Source organism: Pygocentrus nattereri, chromosome 26 (genome assembly GCF_015220715.1).
Source record: "Pygocentrus nattereri isolate fPygNat1 chromosome 26, fPygNat1.pri, whole genome shotgun sequence".
NCBI lineage: Eukaryota > Metazoa > Chordata > Actinopteri > Characiformes > Serrasalmidae > Pygocentrus > Pygocentrus nattereri.
The window spans coordinates 7835766-7862378 of NC_051236.1; the positions used below are offsets into that span (position 1 = coordinate 7835766).

A 26613-nucleotide genomic window follows, 5' to 3' on the forward strand; every position below is an offset into this window, starting at 1 on the left:
CATCTGACTGGCTAAAGCAATTCTGAGGCCCAAGTATCTCAGCTTTTAGATTACATCTACTCATAAAATTGTAAAAAAAGTTTATTCCTGAATATATTCTGAAGGTTGAAAGATTTCTTGATATGTTGCTCACAGTTGGGTTTATGATACATAAAGTATAGAGATGTGTCAAACAATAAAACAATGAGATTTAAATCACCTGTTCTGTAAAAACATTTCTTAGCAGTATGATTTTGCAATAAAATGGGCTTTTATAAATAAAATGTAACTTAAATAAAAGACAAATTAAATTAAAAAAATTATTTTCACACACAAAGGACAAATTTGTGGCTTTTAAGTAGATTTTGTGAGCTCAGTCCACGCCTTCAAAATGCAGGTACTATGAGGGAGAACTCTGAGAACTTGGGCTGGAGTTTTAGGCAGCTTCTGCCTGTAGCTAGAAGGCTGGACCCTCTTATAGCTGTAGTAGGACTGATGTAGGACTGAGGAACAGGGAAAAGATGGGGTGGTGGGGACTGCAAACCCTTCGTCATGGGAACAGAAGGCGAAGATGTGAATTTATAGGGTGTTAGATTGGAAAAAGGAGGGGTTTCAGGCATGTTCCTCCCCCAAAATTCTGTTATAACATAACTACATTTTAAGTAGATACCATCAAATTTGGATTTTTTTGCCAAAACCTCAAATACAAAAATACTTGTAAGAATGTCATTAAACAGCTGGAAAAGAACTGTTTTAAGTTACCCTTTTCACCTGTAGTGTCTCGTCTTATATGCATAAAGAACATGGCTATGCAGATTCAAAGACAATCCACCCGAACACACAAATCACAGTAAAGCGCAGGCACAAAAACATGCACCAAAAATGCTAAAGGCTCTGTAACATGCAAGTCAAGTCAAATCAAGGCTTTGACAGTAACTCAGATAGTGAGTGAATAAGAATGCTCCTTCTGTCATACAGAGACAGAAAGCTATGGAGCTGTGGATCTGCAGGACGCAGGGATGGAAGGTAAACTAAGCTCTTATCCAGCTTCAAAGATGATGAAGAGTAAAACAAGGATACAGAGTGACACAACATAGTGAACCAAACACAAATGCATTACCTGGAACACAAAAAACACACACACTTTGAATGATGGCCACACTAATGGCTACTGTACACTCCACAGACATTACGGGGGTGCTGTATGTTAGTTTACAGCAGGGGTGTCTAATTCAGGTACTGAGTCCTGCACAGTTTGAGTTCCCTGATCAAACATGATCCCTGAAACCGCCAAACTGTGCTGGACTAAGTCCTGGACACCCCTGGCTCACGGAAACAAAAAACGGTCATTCAACAGATGAGGCTGGACACAAGCAGTCACACAGAACTACCTGGGGGCAATCAACACATGTCCCTCTGATTCAAAAGTGACTGGCAGCAGAGATTCAAAATCTGCAACAGAAAGGGGGCAAGATTATCGGGGGAAGCGGCGGGACGAGCAGAGGGAGGACTCTGGGAAAGAGAAAACAGCAGCTGCTCTTCAGAAAGGTGCGGGGACGCAGTAGGGGAACGTTTACCATAGCAACAGTGAGGAGTCATGGGGGAAGATCAGCGTTAGCCAATATGGTGCCTCAAAATGAGTCCTATGGGCCGCACAAAGACTTTAGTGTTTTTTTTAATATCATTTTCTGAACAATCCAGATTTTTCACTGTTTTCTGATCCTTTTGGAGGTCGGAGAACTGGCTCAAACCTCGCCGTTCTGGCTGGAATGACGCAAGTTCCCGGACGCAGTGCCCGCAAAGTGGCTCGCTTTTGTGTCATTCAACAAGCAGACATCAACATGGCCAACTGTTTTGCAGGGAGGTGAGTGAGTGAGGCAGGGGTCCTGATGGAGGCGATCACCCCTCAGACCGGCACGGCTGAGAGAATCTCCCCGAGACGCAATCGAAGGAAGTGCACTGCATTGTGAAGGGCAAGTGACAGGGCAACTTGTCAAACTGTCCAATATCAATAGCAGGCCTGTATGTGTGTGTCCACTGTGATACTTCACTGTGATACTTCAGTACTTTTTCAGTCTCTATGAAGTTATGAGAAGTGCTCAGACTTGAGGGCATTTACACGTCTGCAATCTCCTGTGTCAGATCAAGTTCGCTGCATTTCTAACCCCTGTGGTGCCCAGGTAGTGTTCCGCCCACAATGCCTTGCACATCCAGGTCAGAATTTTTGAGGATCTAGTGGAGCCGCTGCCGTGTCTGGGGGGTGATGGGCAGAAGGAGTCAAGCTGATGGAAACACAGGGGGTCACAGGAGGACGACAAACGAATTAGGTGCCATCACACGCTTCGTCACCAAGACAAGAAGAGAGGACCTGAAGGAAACCATGAGGACGGCAGCTACCTGAGACAGACCAAGAACCTACTCTCATCTAGAGGAATGCAATATCTGACTTAGATTATGATTTAACCATATATTAAATATGTAGATAACTAAACTAAGGAATACACTGGCTTAAAAGACAAACAGCTAATGAGTAAACTGGAAATGTCAAAAACCTATTAATCCCATCTATTTAAAAGTCCTAAACAAAATGAAGCTGCTTTACTTCTTCTGTACAGAATCACAGCAGCTTCTATCAGTGCTGTGCAAAAATCAGAGCCTTAATCATATTTAATTTACAGTCGAAACAGCTATTATTTGTTTTATTTTCAGGAGATATTAGATATATATGATATAGGATTATTAAAGAAAGGGAAAATCAAAAGAAAGTAATGGAAAAAAAATGAGTTTCCAAAATAATTAAATGCTACAGAGAAAATGGGACTCCTAACAGCCATGCAAGCCCTGATAGACACCATCAGATAAAAAGCTCTCATCTCTGAGAGAGAGGAGAAAATCAAGCTGCTTCAGATCTGAAAACATCCACAGGCGTTTCTGTCCATCCTTCCACTGTGAGAAGATGACACAGCACTATGGGCCTGAAAGGAAGTGTAGCTGTCAAGATGAACCTCACTGAGAAAAGGAGGCGGACGCATCAAGCAAAGAAGCTGAACAATGGGCTGACCACCCCAGAGTCCAGACCTCAATATGTCAATGTGTTTCTGATTATTTGGATTGTAAGAAGCAAATATCCCTGCAGATTCCTTTGAGAAACTGAAAGGGTGTCTCCTGAAAAGAGTGGAAGCTGTAATAAAAGTAAACAGTGACTCACTAAATACTGAAAATCATATAAAATGTATTTAATGGCTGTTTTGACTGGAATTAAAATAAATGCAGGGTGATTCTGATTTTTGAACAGTCCTGTATGAAACTTCACCTCAGAAACAAATTACACACTACAGTCCGGTCACTAAAGCTGCTTTGTCAGTTGTATAGGGGCCAGTAAATTCACAGACGGGAGAAACTTGAGAATGGGGGGGGTTTAACACTGTCACAGAGAAAGAGAAGGAAGGAGGAGAGAAAAAGAGGGAGGGAGCAGACAGAGTGATTCAAATATTTTTGTGACAGGGAGAACATTTCTTTTTTTCCTCAGGATACAAGTGACAGAAACCTGAATATGGCTTATCCACCCAAGCCAAGGAACTGAAGAGAGAGAGAGAGAGAGAGAGAGAGAGAGAGAGAGAGAAGAAAAGAACAAGGAAAAGAGAAAATAGAGGAAAGAAAGCAGGAGTGAAACAGATAACAAGAATGCAAGAGAGTTAAAGTGAGAAAGAGAGAGAGAAGGAAAGAGAGGAAAAGAGAAAGGCAAAGAGAGAGGAAACAAGAGGAAACAGATAAATAGAGGAAAGAAAAGAAGAATGAAATAGATATGAGAATATAAGAGAGATTAGGAGATAAGAAGAGAGAGAGAGAATACAAGAGAAATAAGGAGAGAAGAGAAAAGAGATTACAGGAAAGAAAGCAGAAGAAATAGATAAAAGAAATGCAAGAGTTAATGAGAGAGAGAGAGAGAGAGAGAGAGAGAGATGTGCGTGGGCTGCAGCAGGAGGGTGGGTGAGTGGAGAGTGAGGTAGAAGAGGAGTAGGAGGAAGAGTAGGGTCTTGAAGGCAAGGCCAGCAGGGGAACAGAGGAGGCAAGCAGGCTGGAACAGGTGAAGGTGGGGGTCAGCAGGGAGGTCAGGACGAGGGAACGAGGGGGACGAGGGAGGAGGGAGAGAGGGAAGAGGAGGTGGACCAATATGGAGTATACTTGCCCGTGGTGTCTTTTACTGTGTGGATCCGTCAGAGAAGGAGTGAGCAAGAAAAGAAACAGGGGGGTCGGGTGGGGGAGGAAGGGGTCACAGACAATATTTTATTCAATGACTTTTTGAATAAAAATATTGTTTTTCTCAAAAGAAGGAAAACAAATCAAGTCAGTCGAACAGAAATGAGCATGAAACAAAACGAAAAGCCACAGAGAGCAAACGAGACTCCCGCAGAGAACACGGGCGAAAAAAGAACAGAGCGGAGGGGAGGAATCTCAGCGGAGATTTCTGGACCCGGGAATCACCGTCACGATAACACACGAAGAAAAAATAAAAATGAACAGAAATGAACACAAGCAGAAGGAGGAGAGGAGCAAATGGGTCAGGAGAGAGAATCACTCAAAAAAGACTAGATAAGGAAGAAGTTAGGATAAAAAAAGAAAAAAGACAGATGGGGAAAAAGAAGGAAGGAAATAAAGAAGAAGGAAAGAAAGAAAGGATAAATGTGGAGTGAGAATAAAAGAAAAACAAACAAAAAAAAAAGACAAACCTGAAAGAAAGAAATAAGAAAGAAAGAAATAGCAAGAAGGAAACAAAGGATACGGCAGTGCAAAAGAAAGAAAGAAAAGGAAAGAAAGAAGAAAGAAGTAACAAAGTAAGAACGAAAACAGGTCAGTTCAAAAGAAAGGAAGAAAAAGGAAAGAAAATGAAAATAGGTCAATATGAAAGAAAGAAAGAAAGAAAGAAAGAAAGAAAGAACACGAGGAATGGGGAATGAGAAATTAGAAAAAAGGAAAAATAAACAAAAAAGATGGTAATATGAAAGAAAGAAGGCAAGGAAAAGATAGATGTAGGAAGAAACAAAGAAAAAGAGGAAAACAAAAGAGACAGAGCACTGCAGAAGAAAGAAAGAATAACAAATAAACAGGGAGAGGGAGAGAGACCCAAAACTCCTCCATCTCCAGCTCAGGACGTTCGCCCATCAAAGGGCGTTTTGTCCGAGTTCTTATTCGCAAATGATTCCAAAGCTGATTCGAATGAACACAGAGAGCGTTTAGAACTGAACGGAACACAAATCAGAAACACGACTGAGCAGAACTGAAGAACAGGAACCGGGGGAAGTGAAAAGCATGCCTCTTTTCACACGTCCCCAACAGAAAGAATAAAAAGCAGAGACAACGAGGCGCTTCAGAATCATCATCATGAGAGAGAAGAAGAGGCGAGAGCAGTTTTGTTGACAAAAAAATAATAAAAAAGGAAAAATAATAGCACATGGTCACCATTATTTTCAACTCAATAAACACAGTAAAACCACAGCTTTCACCTTTCTGTTGTTCTTTTTTTTATTAAGGGGTTTTTCTTTTCTTCCATGCGGGGAAAGAAAAATCCCCTCGGTACAGAACAGCATGAAGACAGGAAAAGAGGGGAAGAGGATGGGAGGAGGAGGGGGGCGACAGAAGAATACATCCATTCTTTTTTTGTCCCCCCCCCAGTGTCGATGGAGAGAGACAGAAGGAAATAGACGGCCTTCCATTTTCCAGAGTCCACGCTGAGGATGGTCACCATGGCGATGTCCGAGACGTCCCGTATGGGGTGGGTGGGGGTCCGGTCTGGAGGGTTTAAGGGGTTAAAGGGACTGGGGGATGGGAGGCTTTCCTGCAGGAGAGAGGAGGACAGTTGAGGCTGCCCTGACCCTCAGTACTTACACTGGACTTGCAGAATCTGGTCGCTGAGGTTGGCTCTGATATGGTTCTCACTGTAGGTGGGCAGCACCAAACTGAGACTGTGGAACAGAGACAGAGGTATGAGGACCACATCACCACTGACTGAATGTAGTGCATAGTAATTAGTTACATTTACTAATGCACTCATATGGGAATTGTGAGTTAATCCGTGTATTTACACGCACTCAATAATCCGATCATAACCGGATTTCTGCAGGTATCTGATAATTCAAAAGGTCATGTAAACACCATACTCCAATCTACAAATCTGATTAAGAAATCTGATAACCAGAGCTGGATTTTAGCTCAGTAATCAGATTTGTCAGTGGATGTGAACTCTTACTCTGGTTTCTTTCAGATTTCTCAGTCTGCTCATGTGTGAGAACAGACTGGTTCCTGGAAATAAGCAAGCAGCATCGCCGGAACATGCAGCCAAACACTTTTGGAGCAACACTGAAAACACATGCTTAAATATTCTTTATTTTCTAGATGATGTATGTTCATATCTTCGGGTAAAAAAAAAAAAAACACGGCACTGAGTTTGAGTTTATGTTACATTTATGTCGCGTCTTCTCCTGCAAGTTAATTGGCTGGTTTCAAAGCAGAAATCTGATTACTGCCTGACTCATGTAGACCTGGAGTTTCCCATTACCTGCTTACTCAAGTGCATGTAAACATGTCGATCAGATTACTGACAAAGTCTGATTTTCAATTCAGTGGCAATGTTTTTCACACACACAGTATTGCACAAAAGTCTTAAACACCTGAGAAAATCATCCTTAAGATCTATGTAACTGGGCAATAAACTATTTAACTGACCAGAAAACCACTAATATTAGAACAAATACAAAAAGACATGATTTCACGTATGTCGATGTTTTTGGTTTACCGATTTCCAAACCTCTCCTCATGGAAGCCCAGTATTGTTTGTAGATATGCTGCAAAAATGCTATCTAAGCAGCTATATATATATATATCATTTAATATTTCACATTGGGAGATTGTTGTAAGAATATCAGAAGATTATTTAGCCTATGTCTATACATTTTTACGCATTTTATCTTGTGAAAGCGTCATTTCATTGGCAGATCATTTTAGCTGTTTTAAATATTGCTTCTTGAAACAAGCAAAATTATCTGCCTTATTTCTAAAAATAAGAAAGATTACCTGCCAAGATAATCAGAAATAATGCAGATACTTTTGCTTATTTTAAGAAATATTATTTCAAATGAGTAAAATAATCTGCCAATGATTAAGACACTTTCACTAAATAAAATTATTTAAAACTTCTATGTGGCGAAAGCGTCAATCCATAATTGGTATTTAATTTTAGTTGTTTTAAATACTATAGCAAAATGATGAGCATTATATATTATATATACATTATATATTATTATATTATTGACTATATATACATACACACACACACACATATATATATATATATATATATATATATATATATATATATATATATATATATATATAAATATATCGCTCTTGTTGGAACGAAACCTTGTATCGCAATTTTTGTTGTTTTTGCAGTTTTTGGCATTTACATTGTGTGTAAAATATGGAGCACAAAAATTAAAATAAAAAAAAAGTCTGGTTCTATTGACTTACATTAAAAGTAAAGCATGTTTTTTTTCTTTCTTTTATATATATATATATATATATATATATATATATATATATATATATATATATATACAGAAAAAAAAAAAATATATATATATATATATATCTCCAGCTGTACTTAAACATAAATGTTTCCAGATATTCTAACAATCCAGTCTTTCCCCTCAGAAAACTGTTTCTTTGGCACTTGAAACCTTGTTCACATTTTCAGCACTGCTTCAGCAGCATCTGTATTTCACAGATATGTTTAGTAGCCCCCCTCTCACATTTACTAAATTAAAAATAAGACCAAGGGTCCGAGCACAGAATATGTGATTCCTGAGATGATGAAATCTGTTGTAGAACAGTGGGATCGTCACCTGTAGTCTGTGCCATCCACTGGTGTCCATATGTACGTCCTCATGACCTGGTCAATGTAACGCTAAAGAACAGAAACATGCTGTTAATCCAAGAACTGAAACAGATCTAGTTTCAATGCCACAGTTTACAGATTAGACTGTAACATACTTTACTAACACACTGTAAACAATTTATAAATAATAAATAAAAACCCTTCAACCTTTTTCCAAAGAATGCCGTCTGCTGATCTATTAAAATTCTATATTGATGACTGGGGTGGGCAACACGATGATATGGATCATTTTCATGATAGATTGCAGTACTGTGTAAAGGTCAGAGACTGGCCTTCGTTTATTAAATTTCAGCCATTAATGACAAGTTATTGATTTTTTAGGGGAAAATATACCCAACATATATTTAATGGCCATTTTGACTGTACATGATACATGAAGGATGGTCTCTGACCTTTATACAGAACTGTATGATACATCATGTCATTATATCCTTTTCTAAGCATATCGTGGATGTAGGCGGTACATAAAGAACATTGACCAACTGGATGTTTCATTACAAAGAGAGTGTAATTAATCCTGTTTAACTGGACTGTGGAAATGTGCAGTGAAGTGTGTGGAATGTTCAATAAAAAACATATTTTTAGTTTTTGAAGGTCATTTTTTCAACGTTGCACTGCTTGCTCATTTGTCTGTTCCAATTTATTAAACCTCAAAAAATCTGATAAAATATTTATGATTCTCAGCATGAAAATGTCTTGAAATATCATGATATTATATTTTTGCCATATCACCCACCCCTACTGCTTATAATCACACCAAACAGAAGCCAGTGTGTGGTTTTGTAGCAGAAGGCCTCAGTTTGGAGTGTGTTTACATGTCGTACCTTGTCAGCAGACTTAACCAATGTCTTGATTTTCTTCTGTCCGGGCCTGCCGTCAATCATCTGCCGACGGATCTGTCAGAAAGAGAGAGAGAGCAAGAGAGAGAGAGAGAGAGAGAGAGAGACAGAGGGGAAAGAAAGAAAAACTGTCTAAGTCGCTTCATTTTATCACTTCTTTTATTGACTTTAAAAACGCTTCAGTCAGTTCGCCTGATTGATGGACAGAAACGCAGGAGCTTGTCCTCTCTTTTCTGCTGTAACATTGTGGGGACGTGGCTACAGTGCATGCACGTTTACCTCCTCCTTGTTGCTGTCTGCCAGCTCTGCATCTAGGAAGTCAAGCGTGACTGGCTCTCTGAAGTTAATGATCTGAGGGAGCCAATCAGACAAAGAGAGATTACCAAAAGGGGTGGAGATGAGACAGCCAATCAAAAGTCAAACAGTCAGAAAAATAGCTGCCAAGGTCAGAGACCTTTTGACAACAGAAACACTCAGATGGCCTACAGTTATAAAGCCCCAGCCTTCTGCTCTTAATATAAACCCCTGTTTTGTCCCGACCTCACCTTCGGTTGTAGGTTTGGGTGCAGAAGAACGTAGCCATTAGGGTCTATGGCGAACGTGTAACCATTGGCTCCAAGCTGTGTGGAGAGGACAGCAAATGAAGCGTTTACAGAAATAGGCAACAAATGCTTTGCTGATTTTTAAAGTGAGAATAAGTTAACACACCCCTACAGAAAGCACACTTCTTCTCAAGCACAGCAATGACAGATGACAATATACACTGCATTTCCAAAAGTATTCACTCACCCACCCAAATCATTGAATTCAGGTTATCCAATCACTTCCATGGCCACTGGTGTATAAAACCAAGCCCCTAGGCCTGCAGACTGCTTCTACAGACATTAGTGAAAGAATGGGTCGCTCTCAGGAGCTTCAGTCAATGCAACAAGTCCAGTCGTGAAATTTCCTCACTACTAAATATTCAACAGTCAACTGTCAGTGGTATTATAACAAAGTGAATGGCAACGACAGCAATTCAGTCACGAAGTGGTCGGCCACGTAAAATGACAGAGCGGGGTCAGCGGATGCTGAGGGGCATAGTGTGCAGAGGTCACCAACTTTCTGCAGAGTCAATCGCTACAGACCTCCAAACTTCATGTGGCCTTCAGATTAGCTCAAGAACAGCGTAGAGAGTTTCATGGAATGGATTTCTATGGCTGAGCAGCTTCATCCAAGCCTTACATCACCAAGCTCAATGCAAAGTGTGGAATGCAGTGATGTAAAGCGCCACCACTGGACTCTAGAGCAGTGGAGACGTGTTCTCTGGACACGCTTCTCTGTCTGCCAATCCGATGGATGAGTCTGGGTTTGGCGGTTGCCAGGAGAACGGTACTTGTCTGACTGCATTGTGCCAAGTGTAAAGTTTGGTGGAGGGGGGATTATGGTGCAGGGTTGTTTTTCAGGATCTGGGCTCGGTCGCTTAGTTCCAGTGAAAGGAACTCTTAATGCTTCAGCACCAAAAGATTTTGGACACTTTCATGCTCCCATCTTTGTGGGAGCAGTTTGGGGACGGCATATGACAGCGCATATAAAGACATGCATGAGTGAGTTTGGTGTGGAAGAACTTGACTGGCTTGCACAGAGTCCTGACCTCAACCCCATAGAACACCTTTGGGATGAATTATAGCAGAGACTGTGAGCCAGGCCTTCTCGTCCAACATCAGTGTCTGACCTCACAAATGCGCTTCTGGAAGAACGGTCAAAAAATTCCCATAAACACACTCCCAACCCTTGTGGAAAACCTTCCCAGAAGAGTTGAAGCTGTTATAGCTGCAAAGGGTGGGCAGACATCATAATAAACCCTATGGATTAAGAATGGAATATCATTCATGTTCATATGTGTGTGAAGACAGATGAGCGAATACTTTTAGAAATATAGTGTAGATTGACATCATTTATCTACCTCAGACTCATATATTGTGCAAATGAGTTGCATAACAACTGTACATATTATAGCTTTTATTTCATAACTTGTATTACTATATAAAAACTGTTCATTGCAATGGTGCAATACTGGTGCATATTAATGTGTATATTGTGTATATGTGCATATATGTAGAGTTAAATGTCTGTTTATATATTTTTCTTTGTTTTGCTTGTTTTTTCTTTTATACTTTATTTGTATATTTAAGTACTACAAGGGCGCTATGCACCTAAAATTTTCACTTACCTTCGCACTTTGGTAAATGTGATGTGACAATAAACATGATTTGTTTTCATTTTATATGCAATTACTGTTGATTTATTGAATTACACATACAAACCCCAAAACTGCGGCCTATAAACATTTCTGGGATATTTTTTATATATTTTGTGTTTTGTTTGTTTTCCAATCTCAAATAAAGGGAAATTGTACAATGAAATTTGCAGAAAAAAAGCAATATATAAATCCCTTTAGAGAATGCGTTAACTTGTTTTCACCTACAAAATCAACAAAACATATTAATTGAATGGGGTGTTCATACTTTTGTATATAACTGGTCATAAAACATAACTGTATGTACTGTATGTAGAACCCGTGTTCTACATTTTTCTAAAATTGTATTTTTTACTTACAATACGTATTTATTTACATCATTTTTTATATGACCATTTTCCAACCTTTCTTTATCCCTTGGATATTGTGCTTTTAAGACTGATTATATATATATATATATATATATATATATATATATACACACACACACACATACACACACACACTCACACACACTCATGTATATATACATATATAAATAAGCTTTGTTTTGATTCGCTGCCTTGTGGATGTGCTGAAACATTCTTCAGGTGGAGCTAAAGTGATACAGGCTAAATAGGTGGGCATCTGTAAACATGTTTCTAAATGGGCTGTTTTTTTGCATGTTAGTTTCCATTTATGGACTGATGAGCAAAACGTATATACAGCATCAAACTCTTATTGTAAGAAAGCAAGGACAAATATGGCCACTTTAACTTATTTGTCTGGACAGTAAGTGCGTTTCTCCCAGTTAAAGACCATAGATTGTTACAAAAACAAAGGTACAAAATGTAAACACAAATTCAATATAAAGGAAGAATGTATTTTTGTTTTCAGTAAAGTTATGAATGTGTTGGTCAGAGGAAAACAGTTGCTGACTAAATTTAATGAAGCACTGATTAACTTGGTATTGAAAGGTAACTGTAAATACTGGGCTTCCTCGAGGACAGCATCAAATTAAATTACACATTAGATCAGAATGTACCATTCATATGTTTATTTGCATTTATTTTAATGCTGTTCTTACTGTTTATGCTTACTTCCCAGAGAAATGGACTTCTGCACAGTACTGTATTTATCTGTAGGAGGCATCACTTGCCTTATACCGCGGTGTGAGCTGCTGAATTTCACTCAGGGCAACGTCTACGCCCATGACTCCCAGGATGAGCTGATTCTGCAGAACAAAATCAGACATAGAGAGAATGCTTAATGCATCTGGCCACAAGGGGGCAGAATGACTATATGAAATGTCAGCCACACAAACACAGAAATACGGCACCATGTCTCAAATGCCCTTTCGTCTTCAATGTCATGTTATAATCAAAAACCAATTCTTTGTATTTCACATCCATAAATTGATCATTCCGTGTAAATGTTTGATATTCTGGGCTGAGAAACATTCGGTTAAGAGAACAAGCTGGAATAGTAATGACCCTGGCCAAACCATCTGAAATAAATCATGTCTCCTTCTGCTTTAAATTCAGGCACCCACTCAAGACAATGTATATGTATTATCACTGCAAGAATACATATGAACATATGATCTTTAACATATGGTAACAGTAAAAGTGTGGTGACTTGTGATAGGATTGGAGAAATAACCTTAGAGTCCCCATCAGCGGTAAGATTGAAGACTGGCATCGTCCCAGTAATGACCAGGCCCAAACCCTTAAGGAGAAAAAACAGAAAAATACAGGGGATAATTCAGATTTTCTATGTCTTCAGAATGGCGGTAGATGAAAATGCTGCAACAAATTGAAAAGAAATTGACCTCACACAAATAGAGTTTATCTACTTTTCACAGAGCACCGACTAAACACACAAACACATCACAAAGCAATGGAAGCCGATGCACAAAGCAGACAATGCCAACTGGAAAGATAAATACTCAATCATACTAAGCAAAAAAGTGTGCGACAATGGAAAAAAGGCAGCAGAGGAGAGGTGAAAATAGGAGTCTATTAGTGGAGAGTAGAGACAACAAAAGAACAGCACAAATATAACAGCCTGTGGTTTTATCACCCACAAAGATGCCGAGTTCCATTATAATAGGAATAAAATCAGAAATTTTAATATCTCAGTCAAAAGAAACAAACAAAGAAGTCAGAGATGTGTTTTGTTAGTGATATGTGCTTATAATGCCAAACTAAAGGCTTTAGCCTGGGGTTCAACCATGTGGTTAAAAAAATATATCTCAATATTTTCAGCCTTTGGGTGAAACTTATTCTGTCTGAAATGGCTTAAAAGAGTGGTTTTATCAATTATAAATATATATCATTGTAAGGGGGAACGAGGAGGCGGACGCATACGCTGAGATAAGCGAGATTTATTAGGGGCAAATCCAGGGTCGTGATCAAAGCAGTCCAGGGTCAATGAGCCAACACGGATAGAACGAGGGTGAGACATGACAGACGGCAGAATACAACTGTTAACACAGACATACACATTCAACAGAGACCGGTACCATAATACAAAGACTGGCCAACACAAGGGGCAAACACAGGGCTTAAATACACAGGACAATGAGGGACAGGTGAACACAATCAAGGGCGGAGCAACAAAACCAAAACAAACGCACATGGAGTGGGAGGAGCCAATCGTGACAATCATTTGGACTAAACAAGTCTTTTTTAAGCGCAAACTGCTGTTAAATCAATTTGACATAGATGTTTAATCTAATAAGAACTAAAATACAGAAATGAACTAATCAAGTCTGTTTTCAATAAAGTACTTTCTTAAAATCAACACAAGGAAGAACGTAAACAATCATGTCTTTTGTACCAATTTCGTGAATTCCTTGTACAGTCAGGGATGCTGTCTGAGGTGATGAAAGAGAGGTTTTGGTACTAAACCCTCACCCTGTCCATTTGCCTCTCAGCACATTTTTAGCACACAGGTCTACCAAGAATGACAATGGCAGTCAAAGTCTTTCCTACATCCCAACTACACAGGGAAACAAACCTGGTTCTATTGTGTTCACTGATGGTTGGTGGGATTGTCCACTAAGCTATCCAACAACTTTATGAGCTGCAGTACCACTTTACAATATGACAACCCTTCTGAAAGTTTTATGAATAGTAGAATTGGTTTTAAAATGTATTAATGGTTATTATTTAGGTCATACCATATTATTAAAAGCATTAATAAGCAGCTATAACATACAAATAGAAGAGCAACAGTGACCTGTTATATCTGATGAAGCTGACAGGTACAATGTTGACTGATGGAAAAGACTAAGTGAGATTCAGTTGTGTGCAAAATGCACAGTTACAGTTTATTTGCTGAATTTAACAAATTGGGAACAATAACAAAGTTATGGCACATTTTATATTAAACGTTTTTGACAATATGCTGAACTCAGCAAATAACCAGAAACTGTGCTCTTAACATTTTTAAGTGTGTTCTCTGTTGAGGATGTGTTAACTTACTTTCACTTAGAAAATCAACAAACATGTTATTGACCTGGGAGCACTCAAATTTTTGCATGCAACTGTAAGTAACCAGCAAGATTTAATAAGGTTTAATGAGGTTTAATAATACAGATGAGTGTGTGGTCACTACTTGGCAAGCAACAAGTCAACATTTCCTATTTAATTTGTTGTTACTGCTTATTTAAACTTCTATTTTCAATTGAGATTGCATTTTTGTTAAGGAGTTTGTTAAGTAAGACACTCATACAGGCTGGAAAGGAGCGACCACGTAGACTCAACTGCATGTATAAACTGAGCATTAAGATCTCCATGAGATTAATCTCTCCAGAGATCAATTTTGTATCTGTCCAGAGAACAGCTTTAAGAATCTAAGCAAGCCATTCCTGGTGCTGGAGTACAGCTGGCATGCACATTTTTAGATGCCCACGTCAAGTCAGGAAGGGTTTGCTAATTAGCTAATTAGCTGGATAATGTGTGTTAGAGCAGGAAAAGCATCATGATGTGCTGGGTATGTTCACTCCAGGGCCAGGTCTCATGAGGCCATATGTCATCTCATAACAAGAATACATGTTTGGGGAGGAATTGCAGGAATTTTGGTGCCGGATTCCAGCAAACAAGGCCCCGTCCTCAGACTTTCCTCTCAAAACCCACCCCAAATTCCTGGAGGGAAACAGTATTGATAGTTAAAGGGCCTATATCCTACACTTTTTTGCATGTATTTTTTCACGGGGGTCCGATTTTATGTGGGTTTATGCAACAAAAACAGCTATAATTTGTTTTTACATGACCATTTTCCAGCCTCTCTTTATCCCTTACAATTAAACAAGCTGTTTTGTTACACTGCCTAACAAAAATTATATATATATATATATATATATATATATATATATATATTACTGTTGTCCCCGCGACCCTGACGGAGAAGCGGCTTGGAAAATGGATGGATGGATGGATATTACTGTTGTTGGAACAAAACCTTGTATCTCCAAAATGGTAACTTGGAGAAGGGAAAAACATACTTTACTTTTAGTACAAAGGAACCAGAGTTTTTCCCCACATTTCTTTTGGACCTCCACATTTAACCCATCTGTGAACTGAAACACCACATACACTCTAGTGAATACACACACACTAGGGGGCAGTGAGCACACTTGCCCGGAGCGGTGGGCAGCCCTATCCACGGCGCCCGGGGAGCAATTGAGGGTTAGGTGTCTTGCTCATGGACACCTCAGTCATGGACTGTCGGTACTGGGGATTGAACCTTCCAGTTACAGGGCCAGTTCCCTAACCTCCAGCCCACGACTGCCCCCTAAAGGTCTTGCCCCCTAAAGGTCTTGCCCCCTATAGGTTTAAAGGTCTGCCCCTATGTAAGGTTTTGCTCCAGCAGCGGCGATATGTAAATCGTGTCTGTTCTGATTGGCTCCACTGTCCATGCTTAAATACTACTTATGATTTCAGCTTGTATGGGTTTAGCTAAACTAATGTAGATGGATATGTAAATGATTTGTTTTTTTATGACATCACAAAAATAATAAAGTCAAAATATTCTGTTTTTGTTTTGGGTGATGTAAGTACACATTTACATCAAATTCCCTCATAGTCATCCCCAGATACATATTCTGTTTACTGGCCCTGCCAGACTATCCAGGACCAAAGCTGAGATCCAGTATCCCTCAAGAAAGCATCTGTAAATTGTCACGTGTCACTCCTTTATAAATGCATTAGTGTTTTCTTCCCGGGTGAACAGGGCAACCAACTCAAACACAGCCTGTATCTGATTCACTCATTTTCCCAGAGGTTGCTTCACCACCCTGCAAGCTCCTGATAAGCAGATTTTAGCCATTCTGTTTCTGTGCAAACCAATTCACTTCCTGATATGCCTTGTGCATCATGTTATCACTCTATGCTGCAGAATGAAACCCAGGGAATATCTGTGTAGCACCCCATAAGCAAAGTGCTGGACCCTTAGCATTGTAATATAGGCGATCGTGCTTCACTGTGTTTTTACTTAATGGGTTTTTATCTAGAAATTAGTAATACAGTGTAATAGATGGACCACTCATGCTCACGCTGATGGAGTAAGACTGATATGAATGAAGGTGTCTGTAAACCTCCTCACCAGTGCATCCTGGTAGACGTTGGTCCACTGCACCTGTTTGGCCCGGTTGCCAGCTAACACCATGGGCCTACCCAGAACATCCAGATACTCCTGATGAGAAAAAAAAATGCATGTAAAATAGAATAGTTCACGCATAAATATACATGTTCCTGCACATTTTAGTGCACAATTTCTATTTATTTAATGGGTTTAATGCATTGGAAAAAAATAAACATAAAATATGCCATACTGTTTGTACTGACCACATTTAATGCTTCATTCCCCAACATTTAATATTTTATTTGGCAAATAAACAGTAACTGTGCACTAAAGTGTGCAGAATGGGTCTCCTGTAGAAGTTGCATAATGATTTTCACTTAAAAGAAAAAAAAAGTTAATTTACCAGGGGTGCATAAACTTTTGCATATGAAATATGAATAGAAATTGAAGAAACAACAACTTTGCTTGATTGTGCTTCTACTCTACTCTACCCACCTGTGTCCAGTGCCTAGGTTTTACAATCTTGCCAATGAAACAGGTTAAATGAAATGCTGTATTAGCCACAGCCTTACTACAAAGCCTCCGGCGCTCTCTATGTTAGTACAAGCTAGCTTGTATATTCAAGTAATCCACCTCAAAACACAGTAGGCCCGGTGCCGCACCTATTTCTTTCATAAACCAACCAAATAACCCTGACTGGCAGCTTACCCATTATATAAAACACTCTGTTAAGAGCGGCTGCCCTGGGGGCCAGTAAAGCCGACCACACGGAGCTACTCACGACCGTAACAAATCATCATAAAACAGCCATTAAAGCATATTACAGCAGCCAGAGCACAAGGCTGGAAGAAGGGAGCGGTGGAGTGGGGGTCTGAGGAGTGGGTTGTGAAACACAGAATTGTAGTCCAAACCTATGTCCAAATCCACTACTTACACTATACATAGCATATGTACTATGATAATGTACTGGTGCTGGTGTTGTACTGTTCAGTACACTAGTATGTGGTTTTAGACGCTTCAAAAGTTCCTTTTTTCTTCTTCTTCTCTTCCCTGCTGGGAAAAACAGCTTGGCCAGAGTTCAGTTCGTCTACTAGCATGACCAAGCTGGTATCCTAGCATGACCAGTTTAACTGAATGAAGAACACAGGGTATGTTTTCTGCCAGTTCAGCTGGATGTCAAGCTGGTCAACCACCTTGGACATCTTAGATTAGTACGAATGTAGCTATTGACCATCAAAGACCAGCTCTGAAACTCACCTGAAACCAGCTACCAGCAAAAGCTGGTCTTGGCTAGATTTTTAGCCTATTACCTTGGCCTTCTTAGACTAGTAAGAATTCAGATATTAATCATAGGCAAAGTAGGTCTACCAGTATGACTAGCATGACTATCATGTCCAAGCTGGTCAACCAGCACATCCATCATGAACTTAAGTACTTAAATCTGGTGTACATACTGTAAATTATCTATATTGTCTTAAATTATTAGTAAAGTGTTTATTTTTACATAAATGGCTGCAACTGGAATCTGAAACGGACCAATCTGGTCAGTAGACCAGCTTAGATGATTAAAAAAACAAACAAAAGTTGGTCTTTCCTGGATTTTCAACCAACAACCGTGAGCATCCTAGACCAGCAAGAATTTTGAAAAAATAACCATTGAAAAAGTGGGTCTACCAGCATGACAGTTTTCATTGGCCAACAACCTTGACCATCTTGGACCAGCAGTAATCTTGATAAATGACCACTTAAAAAGTGGGTCTACCAGCATGACCATCATGACAAACTTTTTACTGGTCAAGGGCCTCAGCCATCTTGGACCAGTGAAAATCTTGACAAATGACCATTAAAATCAGTGGGTCTACCATCATAACTAGCTTGACCAAGCTAGTGAACCAGCATGACCAGCTTGTCCAAGCTGAACTAAAAGCTTAATCAGATAACCATCTGTTTATGCCTAGTTCAGCTGGTCAACCACTCTGACCATCTTGGACCAGCAAAAATACTGATTAATGACCATTAAAAAGTGGGTCTACTAGCATGATTAGCTTGACCAGTCTTGTCTACCAGCATAAACCATTTTCACCAGCCTGAGCAAGTTAGTCTACCAGCATGACCATCATGACCAATTTTTTGTTGGTCAACTGCCTTGACCATCTTGGACCAGCAAAAATCTTGGTAAATACCATTAAAAACAGTGGGGCTACCATCACACCCAGCTTAATCAGATAACCAGCTTTGTGTATGTTTTTACCTAGTCCAGTTGGACCATCTTGGACCAGAAAGAGTGTTGATAAAAGCCCATTAAAAGCAGTGGGTCTACTGGCATGACTAGCTTGACCAATATGACTATTAAACCAGCACTGAAAATGTGGACCTACAGGCATGAATAGCTTGACCAGGCTGGTCTACCAGCATGACCATCATGACCAACTTTTTGCTGGTTAAATGCCTCAACCATCTTGAATCAGCAAAAATCTTGATAAATAACAAGTGGAAATAGTGGGACTACCAGCATAACTAGCTTTACCAGGCTGGTCCACCATGATTACTAGCTTGCTGAAGCTGAATAACAAGCACTGGGTATGTTTTTGACTAGTTCAGCTGGATGGCCATCTCGGCCACTACCTTGGCCAATTTACAGTTACATTAATTACAGTTTAGATCACCTGAAACCAGCTAGCAACAAAAGTTAGTCTCAGATTTTCAGCAGGGTTTTAAAATGACTTTTCTTTCCATGAACAGGTCTGTGAGAACCAGCCTGTCATTAAGACTTGCTTTCGAAGCAGAAGACAACAAAAGAGGCCTTTTTTATGTAAAAAGAAAAATCTGCCATTAGAATTGCTGAGGAGTAAAAGATATTAAGTATAGGCTCCAGAGCTGACATTCATATTGTGATATCTCCTCACAATTGTGAGAGACGCCATGACCCTCACATGCACAGGATATATTAGAGCCTTGTGCATATAAAAAAAAAGCCTCTTCAGCAACGGCAGCTTTTATTTTCTTATTCATCGCCGCGACACAGAGGTGCTGACAAGCGTAACCCATTCTATTATTAGCTCACTAAAAGTCCATTTAACGCGCCACGGGGAGATCTTTCATCAGAGACGATGACAGGCAGGCCTTTTCACGGGGGAGAGAGGAGGAAATTTTCCGCCTGACGGGGAGAAACGAAGGAAGGAAGGTAAACAGCAGTTGGCGGATAAAAAAAAGAAAGCATGGCGCGCCCTGAGAGGCTACGACAACAGCACCACTGATACAGACCGTAGTGATGGGGAAAGGTGAGGGTTTGATGATGTGCTGCATCCATTTACATTTTTTTCTAAACATTTTTAAGGGATTTGTACTTTTCTGAGTGATGTCAAATAAGGCTTTTACTTCTATTCTAGTATTGTTCAGTTCCATTTTAGTCACATTTAGTTTTCAATATGATTTTTGCGTTTATGATTCTGTTCTGTTGGTTCAGCACCTGGAATGCCTTTCCACTGCTCACTCTTTATCTTTATCAGTTTAGACCACACAAAGAGAACAGTGCCTGACTTTCTATACTGATAGACAGTTCTTCTTTTTATCAATTTCCTTTTCTGAGTGAGGGCTTATTGACAGCTGCACATCCTTTCAGACCCATATGGTGGGTTTTTTTCAGATCTGAAGCAAGAGTGGAGATTTTTTCCTCTCTCATAGACGAAAGCTTTATGCACTGTTTATCTAATAGTGAGCGTTTTGGTGGTCTACCAGGTCGTTCACAGTTGTTAGGAGTCTTCCACTTTTGGAAACCCCTGATTCTTCATCTTTTTTGTTCACGTTCTCCTTCCATATGTGAGTGCATTATCTACATCTAATCTTCTCAGGAACAGCTACTCAAAAACTAATCACATGTAAGTTAACCTTTGTGTGGTGTTGGGGTAAAAGTGTGGAGGTGCTGTGTCCTTCACTCTGTTCTCCCAGTACATGACATGCTGTTTGTGTGTGTGTGTGTGTGTGTGCGCGTGTGTGTGTGTATGTATGTATATGTGTGTGTGTGTGTATATGTTCGTGTGAGGGTGAACAACATGGACAGGCTGCTGACTGGCTACAGCTGCTAAAAACCCTTGTGATATTTTAAACATCTGGTATTTTTACATAAGTTGTTGTTGTTGGCTAAATTGATTTAAAATAAACAATGATGTGGTGGGTCCATCAGACCACTGAGTAACAAACACATCAACACCACAAAAAGGTTAATCATCATTTTGATTGGAAAATAAATAGATGAAAGTGGTCTCTGAGTTTGTCAGCACAATGTCTAGGGGTGTCCATCTATCCACTTCACATATTTTACCCACGTCGTAGTGCCACAATCCTGACCACCAGCTGCCACTGGTGTTAAGAGGGCTGCATCAGCATTAAACACTCTCTACAGTTTTGTGTAGTCTAGAATTAACTAACTGTTATACAGGTTGCTATAATCAGAGACACTGTTTTTGAAGTTGGTTGCTTTGCTTAGACAACAGTAACAGAGGCAATGCATCTTCTGAAGTGTCTGTAAACTATAGCAGCTAATTCAATATTAGGCTGCCTACAGCAGACACGATATGCATTAAAGCAACAGAACAGCAAAGCCTCTTATTTGCCTGCAGTGGAATAAGGAAAAAGAAATCAATACAGCACTCGTACAGCACCTACAACTGTGCCCTGCCACAGGCTAGCAGAGGAGTCTGTCACTTATCACTGAAAATGAAGTACCTCGCCATGAATAATATACTCGCAAGCACAGTGGAAATTACATTAGAGCAGAGAGGGCAAGAGAAGAGAGACAAGGCAGGAAGAGGAGGAAAAAGGAGAAAAGAGGAGAGATGATGAGAAAACAAGACATGAGAGGGCACCTGCTTTTTTAGTCACTTATGCAGTGAAATTATTTTACTAAGTATCATGACTTAAAGGGGAATTCCACCAACCTTTAAAATTGTCCATAACTTAAACCTTGTGTTGTTGAAGTGTTTGTTACTCAGTGGTCTGATGGACCCACCACATTACTAGTTTTTAAACCAATACGGCCACAACAGTTTATGCAAAATATCAGATGTTTAAAATATCACAAGTGACCAGCGTAGGGTTCTCCTTTAGCAGCTGTAGCCAGTCAGCAGCCTGTCCATGTTGCCCCCCCCCCTCTACACACAGACATACAAACACATACACACAGACATACACACTAACAGCAGGCCATGTAGGAGGAGAACAGAGTGAAGGACACAGCAACCATTCAACCAACCCAACACCACGTGTGATAAGAATGTGTGGGGGGTGAACAGCGTGGAGTCACTGAAAATGGGTTATTTTATGTATGTTCCTCACAAAAAATGTGCAAAGGCCATAAATATGAAGTTGAAATAATAATAAATCACAGTTTTTTTCTTTAGGTAAACATTAAAAATTGGTCCCACAGCCTAGAACATGACAGAAGGGTTAACTGTCTTGATGTAAACTAAGCCATTCAGAGTGGTTTGGTGTTCAGTGCTCTGTTCTAGAGAAACTTACCACCTCAGAATTTGGTGGTGATAGGAACCAGGAGTCTATGTAATGCCTCTCAAAACTCCCTCAGAGACAGTTATTGCTCTAAATGGTTATAAATAAGCTGCCTCATGCCTGAGACTTTGTTTAACAATAATTTTACAATACAGGTGTCACTCACCCAGCTGACCCTGCGCAATGAAAGACTCTGTCCCCCAGAATTCTCTGGGAGATCACATGACAAACACTTCACTCCTCAGTGGACTCAATCCTCCAGAACTCCCGGGGAGATCCCATGACTGTCCAACACCAACCACTATCCTTGCTGCCTCACCTGAATCTGGTTATGATGTCTTGTTTAGTTAGAAGCTAAGCCTGGGTTTGTAGTTTAGATCATTGCTACTGGTATAGGTATTGCATATTTCTTGTATTTTTGCTTATCCCGTGTACCATTTCTTTTGCCTGTGTTTCTGGATTCTGCCTTTGGTCTTTTCCCAGTTGGATTGTTTGTTTGGATCTCCTTTGTTATGTACATTCCGATATTTATGGTTTTGGCTTTGGCTTGTTTTTTGCTATGTCTCCCTTGAACCCCAGTAAAGTCTATTTTAACAGCACACATCTGAACAGTCTGGTTGTTTTACAACAGTTTTGGCATAAAACACATAAAAAAAAAATCACCCTGGAGAAAAAAAAAGTTCTTCAGATTGTCTCAGAGAAATAAAGCAGATCTCAGTGTATTTCACTGTGCGGAGCTCTTGTGATGAGGGAGAAAAGCGTGAGCTCTCCTTCGGCACTGACAGACCGCTGAGAGAGTTCTGTGATCTAAAGCAGAGCTCTATGAGAAAACAATGAGATCTTTTCCTATGGACGCATTATTCAGCTGAGACTGAGGTAAGACGAGTCAGACACTAAAGAGTTAAACCACATGTGGGACAACATTTTAAACAAAGGGAGAAAATCTGAGTTTTATTTCTCAGGAGTCGAATTTCAGAAACAGGGGAAAATGGCTTAAATCTCTCTCTGATTTGAGACTGGACTTAACTGTGTCCAGGAGAAGAACCGGCAATCAAAACGAGATCTCAATACTTCTTTCCTCTGGGACAGAAAAGATACTATAAACCTCAAAACCTGCATACAATAAACCTTTCCTTTTTGGGGGGCTTTTTTCTCACTGTTTTACAACAACAACAATAATAATAATAATAATATTTTTTATCTATATAGCACTTTTCATGTTGGTGGCAGCGCAAAGTGCTTTACAAATAGGTGATAAAGCTTAACAGCAAAACTAAAAATTACAAGTATTAATTCAGAATCATACACAAAAATGACACAGACCAAATAAAGATAAATACCATGAGATGTAGACTTAATTAAATCCTCAGTTATGGATATGTTTTTAGACGCTTCTTAAAAGTGAGCACTGAGCTTAACTGTCTAATAAAAGGTGAACTGGGCTCCACAGTCTAGAAGCAGAATAACTGAAAGAGTCTCTCCATGTTTTCTGTGTTTTACAGAAGTCGTTGTAGAAGGTCATTATCTGCAGATCTAAGATCAGGTGCTGGAACATAAACAGACCTTTAAGGTCATTTAGAGCGTTAAAACTAGTAGCAGCACCTTAAAATCTATTCTGAGCGATCCAGGCAGCCAGTGCAGTGACTATATTTGTGTTGTAGACATTCCTATCACAACCAACGGAAAGAAATCAGAGTCTCCACAATAAACCGTTTCACATCAGACCACTCTGAATGACTTTACAGCCCAACCACTGACTTCTATAGAAATTTTGTTACATATGAACACAAAGAAAAGCCCACTGCCAATAACATAAATCATGAAAAAAGAAAATTAAAAGTGGTCTATGATGTGTTCTGGATTGCAAGCCTTCATATACTGACTAGATTTAATGAGACTTCACTTGCCAAGTTATCATTTCATGGCTTTTTGGCTGGTGATGTCTGCAGCTCACAGACGTAACAAAAAGTGACAGTGAGTCAGGCAGTGGTGAGGCGCACAGGTGTGGCTGACGCTCACTCGCGCACGCGGTGGCGTGCTCACACCTGCCTCGGCAAGGCTATTAGAATAAGTGACGGGTCTCGGAATAAAATTACACTCAGTCTAATGAAACAGCTGACAGTCTATGCATGATACTGATCGCTTCGCCTGAGGGGAGGTTAGCTCAGTCGGCGGTTGCGGAGCCTATAGAGAGACGCATGAGAGCGGGAGAGATAGTATAAGGGCTATAAGAAGAAGCAATGAGTGAAAAACTCAAAGAGATGAGGAGGGGGCCATGAAAAGGAACCCTCACTGGGCTGGGGGGGTATTTATGGAGGGATGTGATACTGTTATCCCATTGGGTTTTGGGTCTGTACACTGCAAAAAATAGTATCTTGGCAAGTATATATCCAGTACATCGATATATCCAATATTTCTCCCGCTGAGATTTCTGTGAGCTTTTTAAGCTTGTTTTTAAGATTGTTTGACTAATTTCCAAACATTTTTACTTGTTAAAGTTCATTTTATTAAGTAATAATATCTCACTATATTGCCAGATAGCTTTGCTTGTACTATTTTACTTAATAAAATTATTTAAAACGGGTAAAAAGACATCTAGAAATAAGCAAAATTATCTTAAAATAAGTGCACAACTATCTCAAAATAAGAAATATTAGATATATTGACTAGATACTTGCACATGACAAGATACTATTACATGTATTTCACCCCAAGTTAGACTGGGTGTCCAAGTGTAATGGAGACAGGATTAAGCCAGTGCTCAGCTGATTCGCTTTAAATTGTAGATCCCGCTGAGACTAAATATAGAAACATGTCCATGGCACTTTTATCTCTGTCTTCATCTCGATCATCTAGTTCAGCTCCCTGATATGAGGTACTCATAAGCAGAGATAACATCACCAGAAATATCTTCAAAGCACATAAACGAAAGGCACAATGAACTGGAATAATGCACCCTGGACTGGATAACCAAGTAATGAACACGTTCGCACTCACAACACAGAAATAACGCCATAACTGACCTGGGTGTTGATTCGGATTGCTCCAATAGATGGGATCTCAAAATAGTATCCTGTTGAGCAAAGACAATGAGAAACAATAAACAATCAATAATCCAGTCAGGTTTCTTACATTCGGCTGCAATTAAAGGACCCACAACTTTTCTTCATTTCTTTGCAAAGGGAATTTACCAGATAAGAATGAGGCCTTCAAAGACAGTGTGACCACATCTCTGAAAGAATGCATTGCCAGGTGGGCAATATTACAATATGTTATTATTAGCATGATAAATTACACTGTGATATACTTTGCTCAGTATATTGTGGGTATCAGCAGTACTGTAACCCTGAACAACTGAAAGGATTATAAAAAGACTGCAAACAACAAGCACATAACCTGTATATTAACAAATGACAGATTATTCCATAACATAAGCATAATGCCACTTTGGTTTTGTTTTTTATTTATAGTTTTTAACAAATGTTAACTGTTAAATTCATTATTTTTTAATGGTTTATTATTTTATAGTTTTTTTGTAAATGTTTAGAATTAAACAAGCCCAGAATTTAACATTTTTCTACAGATCCTATCTAACTCCTATACGCCTTCATAAGATGTTTAAAAGTCTATCTCCTCATGTAGACTTGGAGTTTTCACGGTAACTCATTACTCAACTGTATGTAAACGTGTTGATCGGATTACTGACAAAATCTGATTTTCTTCAGTTATCAGATTATTAAGTGCATGCAAACACGCTCGCCGTGAACTTTAACAAAGTTTACACACCTCTCAGACTGTGTATTAAAGCAATCCAGTTTAGTTTCCCATGACACAGGACCCTTGAAATGTGGTACTACTGTTTTGCTGGTGTATTTTGTCTGTTCCAACTTGTTCACGAACATCAGAAAAATGAAACATCATAATATACAGTGTAACTTGAAATGTTTTCAAGTATTATGACATTATATTTTTGCCATATCGTCCACCCTCACTTTAACTACCCATCAGTGTGCATGACTCGCACCTCACCGCGACTGCTGGAGGATCGACTTTTAAATCTCCACCATTAGCGCTGTGTAACAGTCAGCGCGATTGAGCATGCCGAAGCCTAAGCTTAGGCTGATTAAAGGGAGAGCAGAGGCACTCGCAGGGTCAATAAGCCCAGCTCAGCAAGTTATTAAAGAGAGAAGTGTTTGTACAATGAGCTGCAAAATGGAGCCAACACCTGCAGAATGTTAACAACCAAGTAATGTCTGTCACCCTACACGACCGGAGCCTCATTCTGTCCGTGACTGGCTAAGTGCAGCCACGGCTTTTCATTTATAATTACATGTAACTAAAGCGGCACAGCATCTCCGTCTAAGCCTGAAGAGCATATCTGGAAATGTCATAACAGTCACTGAACAGTCAGGATGTTAAATAACAGGAAATGAATATCTTGTTAGGACAGCTCAGCATAACTTACAGGTAGGAGGAAAAATCCATACAGTATATAATAATGATTTTTTTTGGGTTAAAATGGTATTTAT

The 26613-nt window shown here is 39.5% G+C and overlaps 1 protein-coding gene across 2 annotated transcripts in view; it reads right to left on the minus strand.

Moving 5' to 3' along the window:
- cacna2d2a (calcium channel, voltage-dependent, alpha 2/delta subunit 2a) overlaps window positions 1-26613 on the minus strand; it is a 340749-nt gene that overhangs the window by 21340 nt on the left and 292796 nt on the right. The window contains exons 14-24 of one of the 2 annotated variants that reach the window (XM_017708409.2): window positions 25108-25157; window positions 16601-16690; window positions 12653-12718; window positions 12150-12224; window positions 9318-9392; window positions 9052-9123; window positions 8758-8829; window positions 7881-7942; window positions 5866-5942; window positions 4169-4183; window positions 1371-1431 (exon numbers count right to left, since the gene is read on the minus strand). In XM_017708409.2, the coding sequence (XP_017563898.1) occupies window positions 1371-1431; window positions 4169-4183; window positions 5866-5942; window positions 7881-7942; window positions 8758-8829; window positions 9052-9123; window positions 9318-9392; window positions 12150-12224; window positions 12653-12718; window positions 16601-16690; window positions 25108-25157 (715 nt within the window). The remainder of the gene's footprint in view (window positions 1-1370; window positions 1432-4168; window positions 4184-5865; window positions 5943-7880; window positions 7943-8757; window positions 8830-9051; window positions 9124-9317; window positions 9393-12149; window positions 12225-12652; window positions 12719-16600; window positions 16691-25107; window positions 25158-26613) is intronic. The other variant, XM_017708410.2, reaches the window with a different exon arrangement.